Source organism: Bos indicus x Bos taurus, chromosome 16, assembly GCF_003369695.1.
Source record: "Bos indicus x Bos taurus breed Angus x Brahman F1 hybrid chromosome 16, Bos_hybrid_MaternalHap_v2.0, whole genome shotgun sequence".
Classification (NCBI taxonomy): domain Eukaryota; kingdom Metazoa; phylum Chordata; class Mammalia; order Artiodactyla; family Bovidae; genus Bos; species Bos indicus x Bos taurus.
The window spans coordinates 75,817,907-75,831,752 of record NC_040091.1 but is presented as its reverse complement, the minus strand read 5'-3'; the positions used below and the strand labels follow the sequence as shown (position 1 = coordinate 75,831,752).

Here is a 13,846-nt window from a genome sequence, read left to right as displayed (position 1 = left end):
ATGTGCATGTGGTGTGAGAGGAAGCAATGTAGAGCCTCAATTTAATATTTTTACCTTTTGGCAGTCGAGGAGATGTCGAATGGAGCATCACATTCCTTATTGTAAGAGCAGGATCGTAATTAAACAGCTCGATGCATTCATTAGGCAGAGTTTCTTTAAGCACAAGTCTCTTCATCTCATCTTAATCATTATATTACAAAGTAGGCATTTCTGTCTGCCTGGTGGCATGTCTTGCAGAAGAATGAGCGAGTTTTTGAAGGCAAGAAGAAGAAGGGGGCCAATTATCGGCTTTTGCTTCCCTGCCACCTGCCAATGCTTTTCCTTTTAATTAATGAGCTGATGGCACTGGTCAATATAATAAGAAATGCTTGTACAGTTGGGGTCAGAAAATTCTGGCTTTGATCTCCCTCAACTTTCTGAAACATTTATTTGTTTTCTCTAAATTATTTCAGTTTTATTTTTAATCTTTTCTCTCCTGCTGAGGGCCGCAAGAATGAAAACCTACACTGTCATTTGCTCTGGCAGAGCACAGACTGCTTACTTAGGATTCTATTTGTAAATTAAACTGCAAACCCAGTTTGTCATAAAAGACATCTGATCCTTTTGAAATGACGAAAACTGTCTTTTGTCTGTAAAGGCTGATAAATTAAGTGCCAGCTCTCTTTTGGTCTTTGATCTTGCAGAGGTTTGTGTGTGTGTGTGCGTGTGTGTGTGTGCATGTGTGTGTCTGCAGCTTATAATAGGATATATTCTGTATTTTGTGTTAAGTGGTTTTCAGAAATGCATTTTTTTGGCCTTTGTATTACTTAGAACAGGGTACAAATGCAGATTGTACTGCTTCTGTATATATTCTAATGTCTATTTAAAAATACCTATGTAACATAATTCTAATTTAAAATAACTCCCTTTTAAAAATCCATTTATTCAGCTATATTAAAATTTGGAAATAACCTTCAAAATATTATTTTCAGTAATATTGCAAGTACTTTGAAATCATTATTAGGTTTGAGTTTTTAATTATTTTTTTTTCAAACTCAAAAAATACAACAATACTTGCCTTGATTGCTTTTATGGCTGCTGATAGGAAAAACGTGACTTTAAAGTCAAAATCAGATTATTTATGCCCATAAATAACCTAAAATACTTGCTGACCTTGAAGCAAATTAACTACTTTATCTCACTGTAGTAAAATGTGTGCTATGTATGAATAAATCCAAACCTAGGCCAGTGAAGAATTATATTATCTTTTTAGCTCATTATAACTAGATTGCCTCATTATAAAAATTTTGCAGAAGCTGCTAGAAAGGATTAGAGTTGTTCATTTAGAAATCCATCAAAGTAGTCTTCACTAGATAGGGACATAATTATGAAAATAAAGTCCCAGCTTTTAAGAGTGTTTTCCTTAAGTGCATATAGTCCCCACAGTTAATTCTCTAAGAGAGGATTTTTTTTCCTTTAAATGAGGAATAAGAAAGAGAAAGAGAAGAAATCAGCTTTCTTGTGTTACATGAAAATGTTTATAGTCAGCTCTAGCTCTAGCTGATCATTACTTTGAGGAAAACAGTCTTTAATAGTAATTTTTTGATAGGTGATTCTGTTCAAATTGAGAACTGCTACTTTCCTAGTAGAATTAGTTTGATATTTAAACATTTATTTAAATATGTGAAGTTAAACAATATTCACAAAATGTAAAAACCTAAATGTGTACAATGACAGAAGAGATCGTCCCACTGGTTAGTTATAAGCCACGGTTAATGAAACATAACCGAAATGGTAAAGAATATTCATAAAAAGGAACTCTGCAAGACAGTGTAGAAATAGCTATTGTATTTGTATGGCTGAAATTAAGGACTGCAGACTTAGACAGATTTGAAGAATGAATAACCTGAAATAGTTCTCAGATGGAGCTAGGACTATTTACTGCAAGTGTGAGATGTTCTAAAGTTAAAATCCTTTTCTGAAAATATTTCAGGTGGTTGTTTAATCCATCTCTAATAAATTTAGGTTTTTCATCGGTTTTCCAAAGTAGGAAGGAGTATTTCTTACAGTGGGGAAATATGATCAAGTATCCCATCATACTTCCTTTAGTTGTAAATGTTTTGAGTGAGATGTGTTCAAGTCACAAATGATAGTCCTGAATTGTTTTGTGGCTTAATAAAATATGCTTGAAGCCTGAAGAACATTACTGTTGGTATTGTTTGATAATTTAATAAATTAACTGATATTCAAACGGGGGCCTTTAAAAATCGTTCACCCAGACACTTATACTTAGAGGCTGGACGGCTTTCTATGCATATGCACTTTATTATCGTGTCAGCTTGACCAGTGGTCTTGGCTGTTCAAAGGTCAGTGGTCACAGTTGTCCTGAATTACTAGTTCTTTTTTCCTATGGACCCTCTGCTGTGTTGCATGCTGTAATCTTCTTAATGGCTTCATTCCAATATTCACACATAATATTTTAGATTTATTGACTGTTAGAAATACTACCATGCCAGTAGCAGTTCCGCTGCTCTTAAGGTATTTAAAATTGGAAGAATAAATCAGGCCAAAGCTTTCAGGAACCCTTTGTTTTCCTTAAGGGAAAGGAAAAAAAAACCCTCTTCCTGTCTTCTGACAAGAACACTTGTTTTTCGATTTCATCATTTCACTATAGATTTGGATCATTAAAAGAAGAAAAACAAATTTTATTGGGAGTGATTTTAACGATATTGATAATTACATGGAATAACTTTTAAAAGCAGTCGACCCATTAAAATATACTTTTGTAGTTTTTGTCTACAAATACATTGTCATTTTATTTTTTTTAGTGGCTGTGCCAGATATAGGTACCTTCAAACATATGTCATTTGAGTGTTTTGAAATAAAAGAATAAATTTTATGGCTGTGTAACAATATTAGTTGCAGTTACTGTTATTGTGATATGTTTTTAAGTGGGGGCAGAAAAAGCCAGTCTGTATTAAATATAACATTTGAAATCTCAAATGAGTTCATTTTAATTTAAGAAAATGCACCATTGAGACCTCCTTCATTGCACATACATACATTATACAAATTTAGTTTTGATTATGTAATAATTTAAAATATTTCTAGAGTATTAGTACTCATTTAAATTATTATCATCCTTAACATTTTTGAAAAGTAAGAAGAATTTGAAAAGTAAGGAGAATTGTTACTGTTTCAAAAATGAATAGGATACCCCACTTGTGGGAAAATTAAGCTAATTCGAATTATAATGAGATATAGGAAATCTGTCTTTATGTGCATATTTAGTTAAAACAATTATAAACTAACTCTTACAGAAGAAAGCTGCTTAGAATTGACATCTGAAAAAGTCACATGCATTAGAATATTCATTACTTAGGAAAGCAAATTTTGACCTGTGTGGCATAACTGTCTTTAAATAATTTCAACTTACTAGATTGTGAAAAATAATATACTCTGAGGCAGGTCAAAATATTGACTTCTGTGCTAGAGGAGAGGGTGAAGGCACGGAACTGTACTGTTTCTGGTGTGGCTGGAGCTTTATTTCTTACAAGTTGGTTCTCAGACTTTAGGGCCCAAACACTAGTGCGTGGTCCCTCTCATTTGAACGTGGTACACAGGGTACTGAGTACCTCTTGTTGATGTAGAAGCCCACTCACCATTCTAATCTTGTTAAAGAAATATCATTATGACTTATTTCACTTAAATTAGGATTGTCAGCACTGTTTTAAAAACTCATTTTCATGTTCTGGGTAGTGCTATTGGAAAATGATTTTCCGTTTTCTGTTCCAAGGTTGTGTAGAAAGCGCAGTTTGCACATGGAGCGTTGTTGCACCTTTCACGCGGGCCAGTGTGTTACAGGATGGTGACATTCAGTGTGAAGCGTATTTAATTATTAAAACGTTGAAAAGGCCTTATTATAAAACAGAGTCCTCTAAAGCGTGGTGCGTCTGAGACTTTCAAGTATCACACGGAGGACTAGGTTAATGGTTTTACCATGACATGAACAGGAAAGACACAAATTGCTCCGATTAACTAAAAATCACTACAAGCCTAAAAAACTAAAGGGAAAAAACCCAAACTCTAACTAAAATTTTTAGATCATCTAAATTCAAGTGAGTTAATTCATTTGGGAATATGTTTGGGAAAGAATTGGCTTTCTTGGAGAATTTTTAAAAGTCAGTTTAAATGCAAGTATATAAATAAATTTAACTCTTAACCAACTGTACAAGTAGGTCAGTAAATATGTTTAATTCACTGGATATTTCCTCTAATCTAACATGAAGGTTTAATATGTTAAATTGTCATAATATATGTTATAAAGAAAAAAAAGAGGCCCCAGAGAATATTCGATTAGTTCCAGGTTCGCCAGTGCTCTGCTGTAACCCTTATCGCGTTTAGCAGTGACCGAAGCCCCAGGAGACCTCTCACGTGTCCAGATGAGAAAGATAACAGTTTGACTTGGGTTCTAGAGTGATCTCGAGGACGTTGTTTTGTTTAATAGGGTAGACTCCAGGAGACACCCCTGTCCAGCTAGTGGACCATGCAGTGTAGGCACCCAGTCAGCGGTCCTGGGAGAGAACCGAGGTTGCGTTTCTTCCGCCCTTTGGAGCGGACGTTGCTGTTCAAGTCCCTGTTGAGAGTTGCTTCCTAGAACGCGCTCTAAGGGTGTTTCCGTCTGACTCCCACAGTAATGACAGGGAGAAGCCTGGAAGCAGGTTTAATCTCTTCCTCTGTGGCTCGAGGGCTGCCGTGTGTCTCCTGGCCCTGGAGAAGCGGGGCGTGGTGGCAGGCACCGGGCTCCTGCCCCAACTTCGGCTGTCACGGGGGCTCCCTTTTCTTCTCAATAGTTAATTTCAGAGATGAGACTGTTTACGAAGGTTTTTTTTTTTTTTGGTCTGTGAGTATGAACAGATCCTGCTGTGTTTTCCTACTGTTTTCTCAGTGTATATATTTTTTAATAAACTTTCAGTACCAAAGCATAATAAAACAAAAATTAAAAATGCAAAATCTTAATTAACTGGGCTTCAGGCATTTAAAAGATCTTCACTGGTTTCTCTTGGCTGCAGCAGAGAATCAGTCCAGCCCTGCTCTGTCCCTCCCTCCATGTCTCTGTACATTTGCCATTTGAAAGTTGATTTATCATTTGTTACTTTTAGTGATTTTTTTCAGTGCTCATGAGTTTCCTTGGTTTTCTCATGGCTTTTCATTTCCGTCTAAATTAGCTAGCCTTTCTCCTAATACCTTTTCTCCTCCTGTGTCATCTTAAAAGTTCCCTTCTCTTTCTTCTTGCTGCCTCTCTGTGTGTGTGTGTTTATGTATTTAATGTAAAGACCTTGATTTTGGTTTTAAAACAATTGAAAAATTCTGCGTGTGTGTTTAAGTTCTTGAGTTTTCCATATTCAAGAGACTTTTTGTGCACACGATGTTGTGAGCACTCTCACGATAGGGGTTCCCAGATCCTGCTGACGGGATGACAACTTGGTGGCCTTCTCAGGGAATTCTGGTCCCTGGATCCTGGGCCCCGTCACAGACACTCTGTTCACTCAACTAGAGAAGTTAGGATGAAGTGCGCTTGGACAGGTTGTTGATTTGTTCATTCTCTCATTCAAATACTGATGAGGCACCAACTATATGCCGCACTGGGAGCGGAGAGGACGAGAAGATGTACACTCTGCAGTCCTGAAGCTCACGTTCCATCAGCTGAACACAAGCCCTGGCCACACCAGGTCACAGTGCTGCAGGGAGATGGCTGGCTAACCCAGCTAGGTTATCCAGGCCCCTAATCCTTAGGTAATCCTAAGCCCCTCGGAGCTTAGGGTTTCTGCTACCAAAGAGAGAGTGAGAGCTCAGTGAGATGCTGGTGGACTGACAGCACCTCCGCTGTAAGAGAGCCCAAGTGAAATAGCTGTAGTCAAGCCAAGAGGCCACTGTTACCTGCCTGTAAACTCACATATGCCTTATGTGGTTCAACTCGAGACGTCAGTACGTCTGTGCAGAACTGGCCTGAATGGTGGGTGTGAGGAAGCCACGCAGAGTGGGAGGAGGAGGGATAAGCGTATGCAGAGGTTCTGCTGTTGGCAAATTCAGGAAGGGAGAGAAGCCCTGTGTAGCTGTGGTGAGACGCACAGAAGTGAGAGTTACACACGATGAGGTGGTAGAGATACAGCAGGAGTGAGAGCATGAGGTCACTGTTTCTTGTTCAGGACTCCAGGCTTTACTGGGCCTTTACTGGAGATCCATAGCAGAGGAACAATCGTGCAGGCCACTTAGGCTTGTAAAAACGCCGTCTCCAGCGCTAGGTCCTGAAGGTCCCTGGGTCTGACGAAGCAGAATGAAGTAGGAAGATGGGTTGAGAGACCATTTGCAGTGGTCCAGGCGAGAGATGATCGCTGCTTGAACTTGATAGTGGCAGGGATTTGGAGCAAGGTGGACAGATTTGAGATCCATATCGGAGATCAGATGGCTGGGGCTCGGTGACGTGGTGTGCTGCTCATGGAAGACAGTGTCGAGAGGGCCTCCGAGGGTACTTTCTCACCTCCTGGATCTCGGAAGTGACATTGCTATTGAGACCCTGGCATGACGCTGGACTTGAGAAGGAGTAAGAGCGGTCTTGGTTGTCTTCCTTTTACGATCCCTCTGAAGGGAAAGCAGTTGTACATGACACCATATTTTAGGTTCCGATAGGTAATTTAAGCATTCAAAGAAACTGTCACGATGCCCTCTGCCAGTGTATCATGTGTTTTTCATTTAACAAATGTTAAAGGTTAGTGTTTTAATCCTTAAATAGAAGCATGTTAGAAAATTAAGACAAAAGGGTTCATTTTATTGCCTAAGAAACTGAACATTAGAAGGATTAAAGTGTAGGGATTTAATTTTGGGTTCATACAATGACCATAAGATGTTTCAGGGAAGAATAAAGAAGATTTTAACTTTGTAACTTTTTTTTAAAGCAAGATATCCTTTGAAGCATTAGCTCTTCTGAATGTATATAGTTTCTGGAGTAGAGTTCAATTAGGAATATGGATACTTAAAGATATCACAGCGCCCTGTCAGGACACATGGTTTATCCCAATATTATTCCTGAACGTTTGTGTCTACCTTCTGTTCTTTACCCTGATGTTTCTCTTTGTGATCCTAAGAAATGAAATGAAAATTAGTGGGTTATAGTGGTTGATTTATTTTTCCTGAGAAGCCACATCTGAAAGTCAAGTTAAGAGAGAAACCTGTCACTTCCTTGAAAAATCTCAGCTCCTCTATGTCACCTCCCTTCCTGACCCCCGGTTAGCATCATTGTTTCACTGCTCAGACCACGTGCATGTGGCTTGCACTCTTAATTTATGCTGTTTTTTGTGTTTACTCGTGCAATTCCCTCCTTTTACTCATAGTCACTTAGTGCTAAGAGGAAAGGGTGAGAATTGGAAATATTATTCACGTTGCAGTGAACTCTGACTATGCTTAGACCCAGGCTGTAATTCCGGCTGCTCGGAAGCCTGGATGCTCATTGTAGGAAAGGAATTTGAACACTTGATAAGAGCAGTGAAATTATGTTTATTCTGAAGTTTTTTCACATTTTTTTGGGGAGGAGGGTCTAGTATGATACCTAATTAGACTTAATTTATATACAGACTAAATATGTCAAAGTAAAACATCAGTTTTGAAGTCATCCTCAGCCATCAAACATTGCAGGTTACTTTCTTAAGAATAAAAAGAGAAAACAGTGGATGCTTTTTCAGGAGGCCATGATAGGATTTTGTGATAATAGCTGTGTTACCAAAGTTTCAGGTGCTTTGCTGAATTCAGTTACATGTGAGTATAAGCTTTAGGATATCATGGAGAGATGTACATTTATGTCAAAACTAAACTTAGAAGTTTGGGAATTAAGCAGAAAATGCTATTTCCCAGACCAGGTATTTTAAAAGTGCAGAAGATACATCACCTTTTCTTTTTTAAAATTAAATATATATATTAAAATTTGCTCACAGCTAATTAGCCCTACAAAGGGCAGTGGTAACTGGTGATAACTTACTCCCATGGTTTACAGTACAGAAAAATAACTAGGTTGACAGTCATTTTATATTAAAGTAGTACCCTCGTATCTGAAGCTGACTGTTAAAAAACGTTTCATTTTTACAGGTTGTTTCTGAGCTCTCATGGGTGCACATAGAAACACTTAACTCATTGCCCCTCTGGTCTGAGAAACTGGGACCACCAACCGTCTGCTGACAGTCGAGGCTCACCTCGAGTAGGTCAAGGAAGAGCTCTTCATGCGCAGTTTGTAAAGGTCAAATAATGTAGAAATAGGCAAAGGAGAACCTTAACCATATTTCTTGCAAGGCAGTTTTTTTTAGTCTCGCACGTCTGTATGAAATTGTGTGACTAGTATGTTCAACACGAATAGTCTGTTCATGTAAAAAAGCACCATCCACAGTGGAAACATAAAGTAGGCCACATTGGCAGTTAAAAATTTCTAGCAACCATGCTAAAAAGCAAAAAAAAATAGCTGCAATGAATTTTAATGTTTTATTTAACCCAGTATATTCAAAATACTGTTTCAGCATGTAATCAATAATTAATGAGGTATTTTATTCTTTTTGTGATACTAAGTCTTCAAAATCCAATGTTTTTTTTTTTTTTTTTTAAACTAGCCGCAGCTCTCAGTTTGGGCTGGTCACATTTCAGGTACTCCTGTGTCTAGTGGCTACCCTATCCGAAGTTCTAGAGCAAGTATTTTCTTTGCTATATTCTATAGGAGCCTGGTAGGCTGCAGTCCATGGGGTTGCTAAGAGTCAGACATGACTGAGCGACTTCCCTTTCACTTTTCACTTTCATGCATTGGAAAAGGAAATGGCAACCCACTCCAGTGTTCTTGCCTGGAGAATCCCAAGGATGGGGGAGCCTGGTGGGCTTCCATCTGTGGGGTCACACAGAATCGGACAGGACTGAAGCGACTTAGCAGCAGCAGCAGCATAGATCTCTTGATGGAATTCAGGAACTGACACTGACTAATTTTGGAAGTGAAGGCTACATAGTTACTATTTTGTTTAGGAAGGGTTTGTGGCAATGTGATTAATAACCCTGGGAGACTTGCTTGGCCATTACATAGTTGAGGACTTGGGGTGGTAAAGGCTGAGCAGTGGCCTGACTTGCTTCCAGGCTCTGCCGGCACAGTGTCATGATCATCCAAGGATTCTTGATTTGTGGAGAGCTGAGTCGTCACTTTCAGGCTTCTTTCTTTGTTTTTTCTTTAAGGCATTTGCTCCATATACTTTATAACCCGTACAGCAGCCCACCAGCTATGGATTGCCTTTTTTTTTTTTTAAGATTTTTGTGTTTATTTTTGTCTGCACTAGGTCTTCATGCTGTGCGGGCTTTCTCGAGTTGCAAGGAGCTGGGGCTCCTCTCTCGTTGCGGTGTGCAGGCTTCTCATGGCGGTGGCTTGTCTGGTGGTGGTGCACGGGCTTAGTTGCTCCTTGGCACATGGGATCTTCCCGGATCAGGGATTGAGCCTGTGTCCCCTGCGTTGGCAGGTGGATTCTTAACCACTGGACGCCCAGGGAAGCCCCACCTGCAGGTTTTGTAGGAAATACATCTTGAGGAATTCACTTTTGCAAAGATACAAGGCATGACGTGTAATTTTTTTTTGTAAAGTAAACATAACCCAACTTTATTTTTATAATACTTCGGAAGACTAGAATGCTATTCTCTGCATGATAAGCCTTTCTAGGGGGCATTAATGAAATACACGTGTTGATTTCATCCCCATTGTTTTCTTTTAAAAAGGCATTTGGAACTTAACACTATTACTGTCTTCAGAATATAGGACATTAAGTCAGAGGTCTGTTTTTGCATCCTTCAGCTGTATTTATTTTTGAATATGTGGGTTACCTAAAAATGTGCATTTATTGAGGTTAGATTTTAATAATAACAACTTCTTAAATGAATCTGGGTTTATTCACTTTGTGGGCTAAGTGAATTAGGTTCTAAACTTTTATCTGGATCTGTGGTGCCTGGATATAAATTGAGAAGATCACAGCTATGGGGAAAGACCTATACTGCAAAGGCCTTTCTGCATAGATTATGAGCATCCTAACTCAGTAATTTTTTCAAAACTGTGGTTATAATTGGACCCAGTGGGGGTCTGTGTCTTTGATCAGATCACAGTGGCTGTGACTTTACACTGGAAAATGTCACTCCTGTGAAGGTTTATCACCTGTAGAGCTGGTCCTGCCTCTGATGCTGTGTTCATTTCTCATTAGCATTATTCAAAGTTTGGTTGTTAATTAGGTTGACACTTCAGTTACAATCATCATTCACAGGAGCAGTCAGGACTGCTTGTATAAAGAAATGTAAATACTCCTTGCACATATATGTGAAGGAGGAACAGCGTGGTTAATCTGGTAGTATCTGTCGTAAGGATGAGAATATGCTCTGGTAAGGGAGCAGGCCAACTCGTCCCATCAGTTTTTTCCTAAGGAAACAGGATTGCTACGAGACCTCGTGTTCCCAGGTAGAGCATTGCTAAGGAATGTATACGAGCTACGAGACCTCATGTTCCCAGGTAGAGCATTGCTGAGGAATGTATACGAGCACCACTAGCACTTTTTAAGTGTACAGAGTGAGGTTTTATGTGGGAAGGAGTGGGTCAGGTGAACTGGGCATGGGAACAGACATATCACGTCCTCTTTAGAAAATAAGTACACATCAGCAATGTGATTTTGGAGCTGTGGTTTGCTCACTAAGTCATGTCCAACTCTTGAGACCCAGGCTGTAGCCCGCCAGGCTCCTCTGTCCATGGGATTTCCCAGACTAGAATACTGAAGCAAGTTGCCATATCCTCCTCCAGGGGATTTTCCCAACCCAGGGATTGAACCCCTGTCTCCTGCATTGGCAGGCAGGTTCTTTACCACTGAGCAACCTGGGAAGCCCCAAAATATTAATACACAGGACCTGAAATTAAAGGATGCAAGTGTATGGAAAATTGTAGCAAACATAGGTGGCTTTTAAAAGTATGCAGATTTCTAGATCATACATCTTCCTTTGATTTAGAAACATTATTAGTGGGATAATTGGTTCATAAGGCAATAACGAACTCGAATCCTGCAAGTGGTGGTGGGAAAAACTGGACAGAACTGGGTTGAGATCTCAGTTTCGCCTCTTGGTTGCCAAATATTAAGGACAAGTCAGTCCACACATTCGAGCCCCTGTTTGTTCGTTCATGAACGGTAACATGAGTACTTGGCATGGAAGACTATTCACATCAGATGGGACAGCCAGTGTCTAACGAGCGTAACAGAATTCCCAACTCATGCTTAGATTCTCAGTAACCTTAACTCCCTTCCCGCTTTCTATCTAATAATGCTGAAAACTACTCAACAAGTGACTGGAAAATTATATGTACAGGTGAGGCTTCCAAAAATAAAATTAAACAGCCAGTGATCCTGGAGGGCCTGGAACAAGTAACCTTCCATAGCAGAAACAAGACACTCCCCATCCAGCTCCAGCTCCAAACAAGTAGACACATGTTGTAACGGCTAAACATCTGCGGGAAAGTGGCTCACAAGCAGTTTACTGTAAAATAATTAAAGCTTATTTATGTCAGGAGGCCTTGGGAATACAAAAGGAGCGCACAGGCCAATTTGCATGAGCACGTTACCGCGGGCCCCTGCTTCCCTTTCAGTTAACAGGCCAGCAGGTGCTGCCCGCGGTCAGGACAATAAGCGGCGGCGAGGAGCAGGCGGCCGGGCTGACCCTCGGACGCTGCGGCCTGCCTGCAGGTCGGCCCGTCCCTCGCCGTACCAATTTCTGAGGTGTGAATGTAACGATTCCTCTCTGTCACGCAGGTCTCGGCCCTGAAAAATAAACTGAAGAAGCAGTCCACAGCTACGGGGGATGGAGTAGCCAGGGCCTTCCTCAGGGCACAGGCGGCTTTGTTTGGATCCTACAGAGATGCTTTGAGATACAAACCTGTAAGCGTTTCCCTCATCACTGTTTTAATTTGCTCTTGGGTGGTTCTTTGAAATGGGGCAGGGAATGAAACCCTTGAATACCCCCCACCCTAAAATGTTTCATAAAAGGTTTTCAGAAATCTAAACGAATATGCTGTAAAACATGGTGTTCCTTCTCCAGGTTCTTGACCTTTCGGCTTTCGCTCTTTCAGGCAGTAACCCTTTGGTTAAGTGTTTCCCACGTTCTCTTGCAGATGGCACCTTGTTGCTTACTATCTGAAATTGGAATTCTCATCTCTTAACTAATGAACTGTGTTAATGCGTTTTAGAGTGACTACCCAGTCTTGCTAAGAGTACTAAGAAATTGACCAGACAGTTGGGTTTACTAGTTTAGAAATGTCAAGTACAATGTGAAGGTTTAAATGGGTTAGAACCTGGACATTTTGCAATATTTAGAAATGTATTGTTTTCCTAAAGCATAACACTCTCTAAGTGGGCTTCTCTGTTTAACATATCTTAGCCCACTTTGCTGTTTCCTTTTTAATACCCCTAAAATGATTTTGTGTAGAATTGTGACCCACATTGCTAAGTAGCCCAAAAAGATATAAATTAAAATGTTTTTTTTTCCCCTCTGAATTACTGGCTAAGTATGTTAGTCTAATTTTACTAAAATGATTACATTGGCCTTTTGTAACCAAATGAATAAATGGGTTAAAAATATTGTTAGCGATAAGACCTGTTATCTAAAAGGAATTCCACCACTGTAAGGCTGTGTAACATCAACCCATTTCTTTATTCCTTCTCGACTTCCATATCTTATTTGTGAAATGAGAATTCTTACTCCCCCTCTGGCTATCTTTCAGGCTGAGTGTATAAACTGTCGTAAACTGTGTGCACTAGAAAAGCACTGAACAAACGTGAGTGGGTTGTGTGCTTTCTGATCCAACTTCCAGATGACTGGTTCCCACCCAGTGGCTCTTGTACCTCTGAAGAGTTACTGAGTCACAAAGAGAAGTCTGTAAATTTATAGGCAGATGAGCTGCTGTCTCTAGAAAATGCACATGGTCTAATTTGCTTGCTGATCTTTTTGAAATTTGTGTATATTTTTTAAAGCATGATGTAGAACCCATAGTACCGTATGTAGTATATGCAACTCACATGGGGGAGTCTTCAGAGATTATTGACAGTTACAGGGTCTCTTTCTTTAAAAGACTGGAAACCAGTTATCTGTTCTACAGTGGAGCATATTATCAAACAGTTGAAACATAAAAATGAGTTTGAAAGACAAACTTAGTGATTGATTTTGGATATCACGTATTTTGGAAAGAGATTGGTTTCAGGTTTACAGTTACAGGAGGAAAGTTAAAAGTATCACTTTGCTGTAATTTTGCCACATTTAAATACTAATCTTTATAAGCTACATTTTTCTTTTTATTTTCCTTTTTAAACTTGTAAAAGACTTCAGATTTGAGGAAAGCAGACTGAAGAGAAAATTTTCTTACATGATTTAAATTATCAGTGTTGTTAGGTGCTGGTTAAAATGATAAAAAATCTCATGTTTGACATGAATTATTATAGATTTTGTAGTGTAATTTTCTCCTTCTTTGAGCTTAATTAAACAAATAGGGGTACTAGGTTTCTGACTTTTCTTTTAAGCATTGTGAAAGCCAGATTCTCAGTATCTCCGAAATATTTAATTTTGTCAGGGAGTATCTTTCCTGTTTATTGACTGCATTTTGTGAATTTGTTAATTATCTGTGTCTTTCCTTTTTGTGTGTGATGCTTTCTCCTGCTCTCTGTACTGCTGGCTCTGTCTGAGAGTTGGAGGATAGTGTTTTCATTCTGCATGTCTTCCCATTTCTTTGACTCAGTATTTGAATGAAAACTTAATTTTTAAAGTGTGCTGAATGTACTTA

General features: G+C 39.3%; 1 protein-coding gene across 7 annotated transcripts in view; it reads left to right on the top strand.

Moving 5' to 3' along the window:
* Positions 1–13,846, top strand: part of DENND1B (DENN domain containing 1B) — a 271,030-nt gene that overhangs the window by 174,660 nt on the left and 82,524 nt on the right. For 6 of the 7 annotated variants that reach the window (XM_027565776.1, XM_027565775.1, XM_027565774.1 and 3 more), the window contains one exon: positions 11,826–11,951. The exons of the other annotated variant lie outside the window; for it this stretch is intronic. In XM_027565776.1, coding sequence (XP_027421577.1) covers positions 11,826–11,951 — 126 coding nt within the window. The remainder of the gene's footprint in view (positions 1–11,825; positions 11,952–13,846) is intronic. 7 annotated transcript variants of the gene reach the window in all.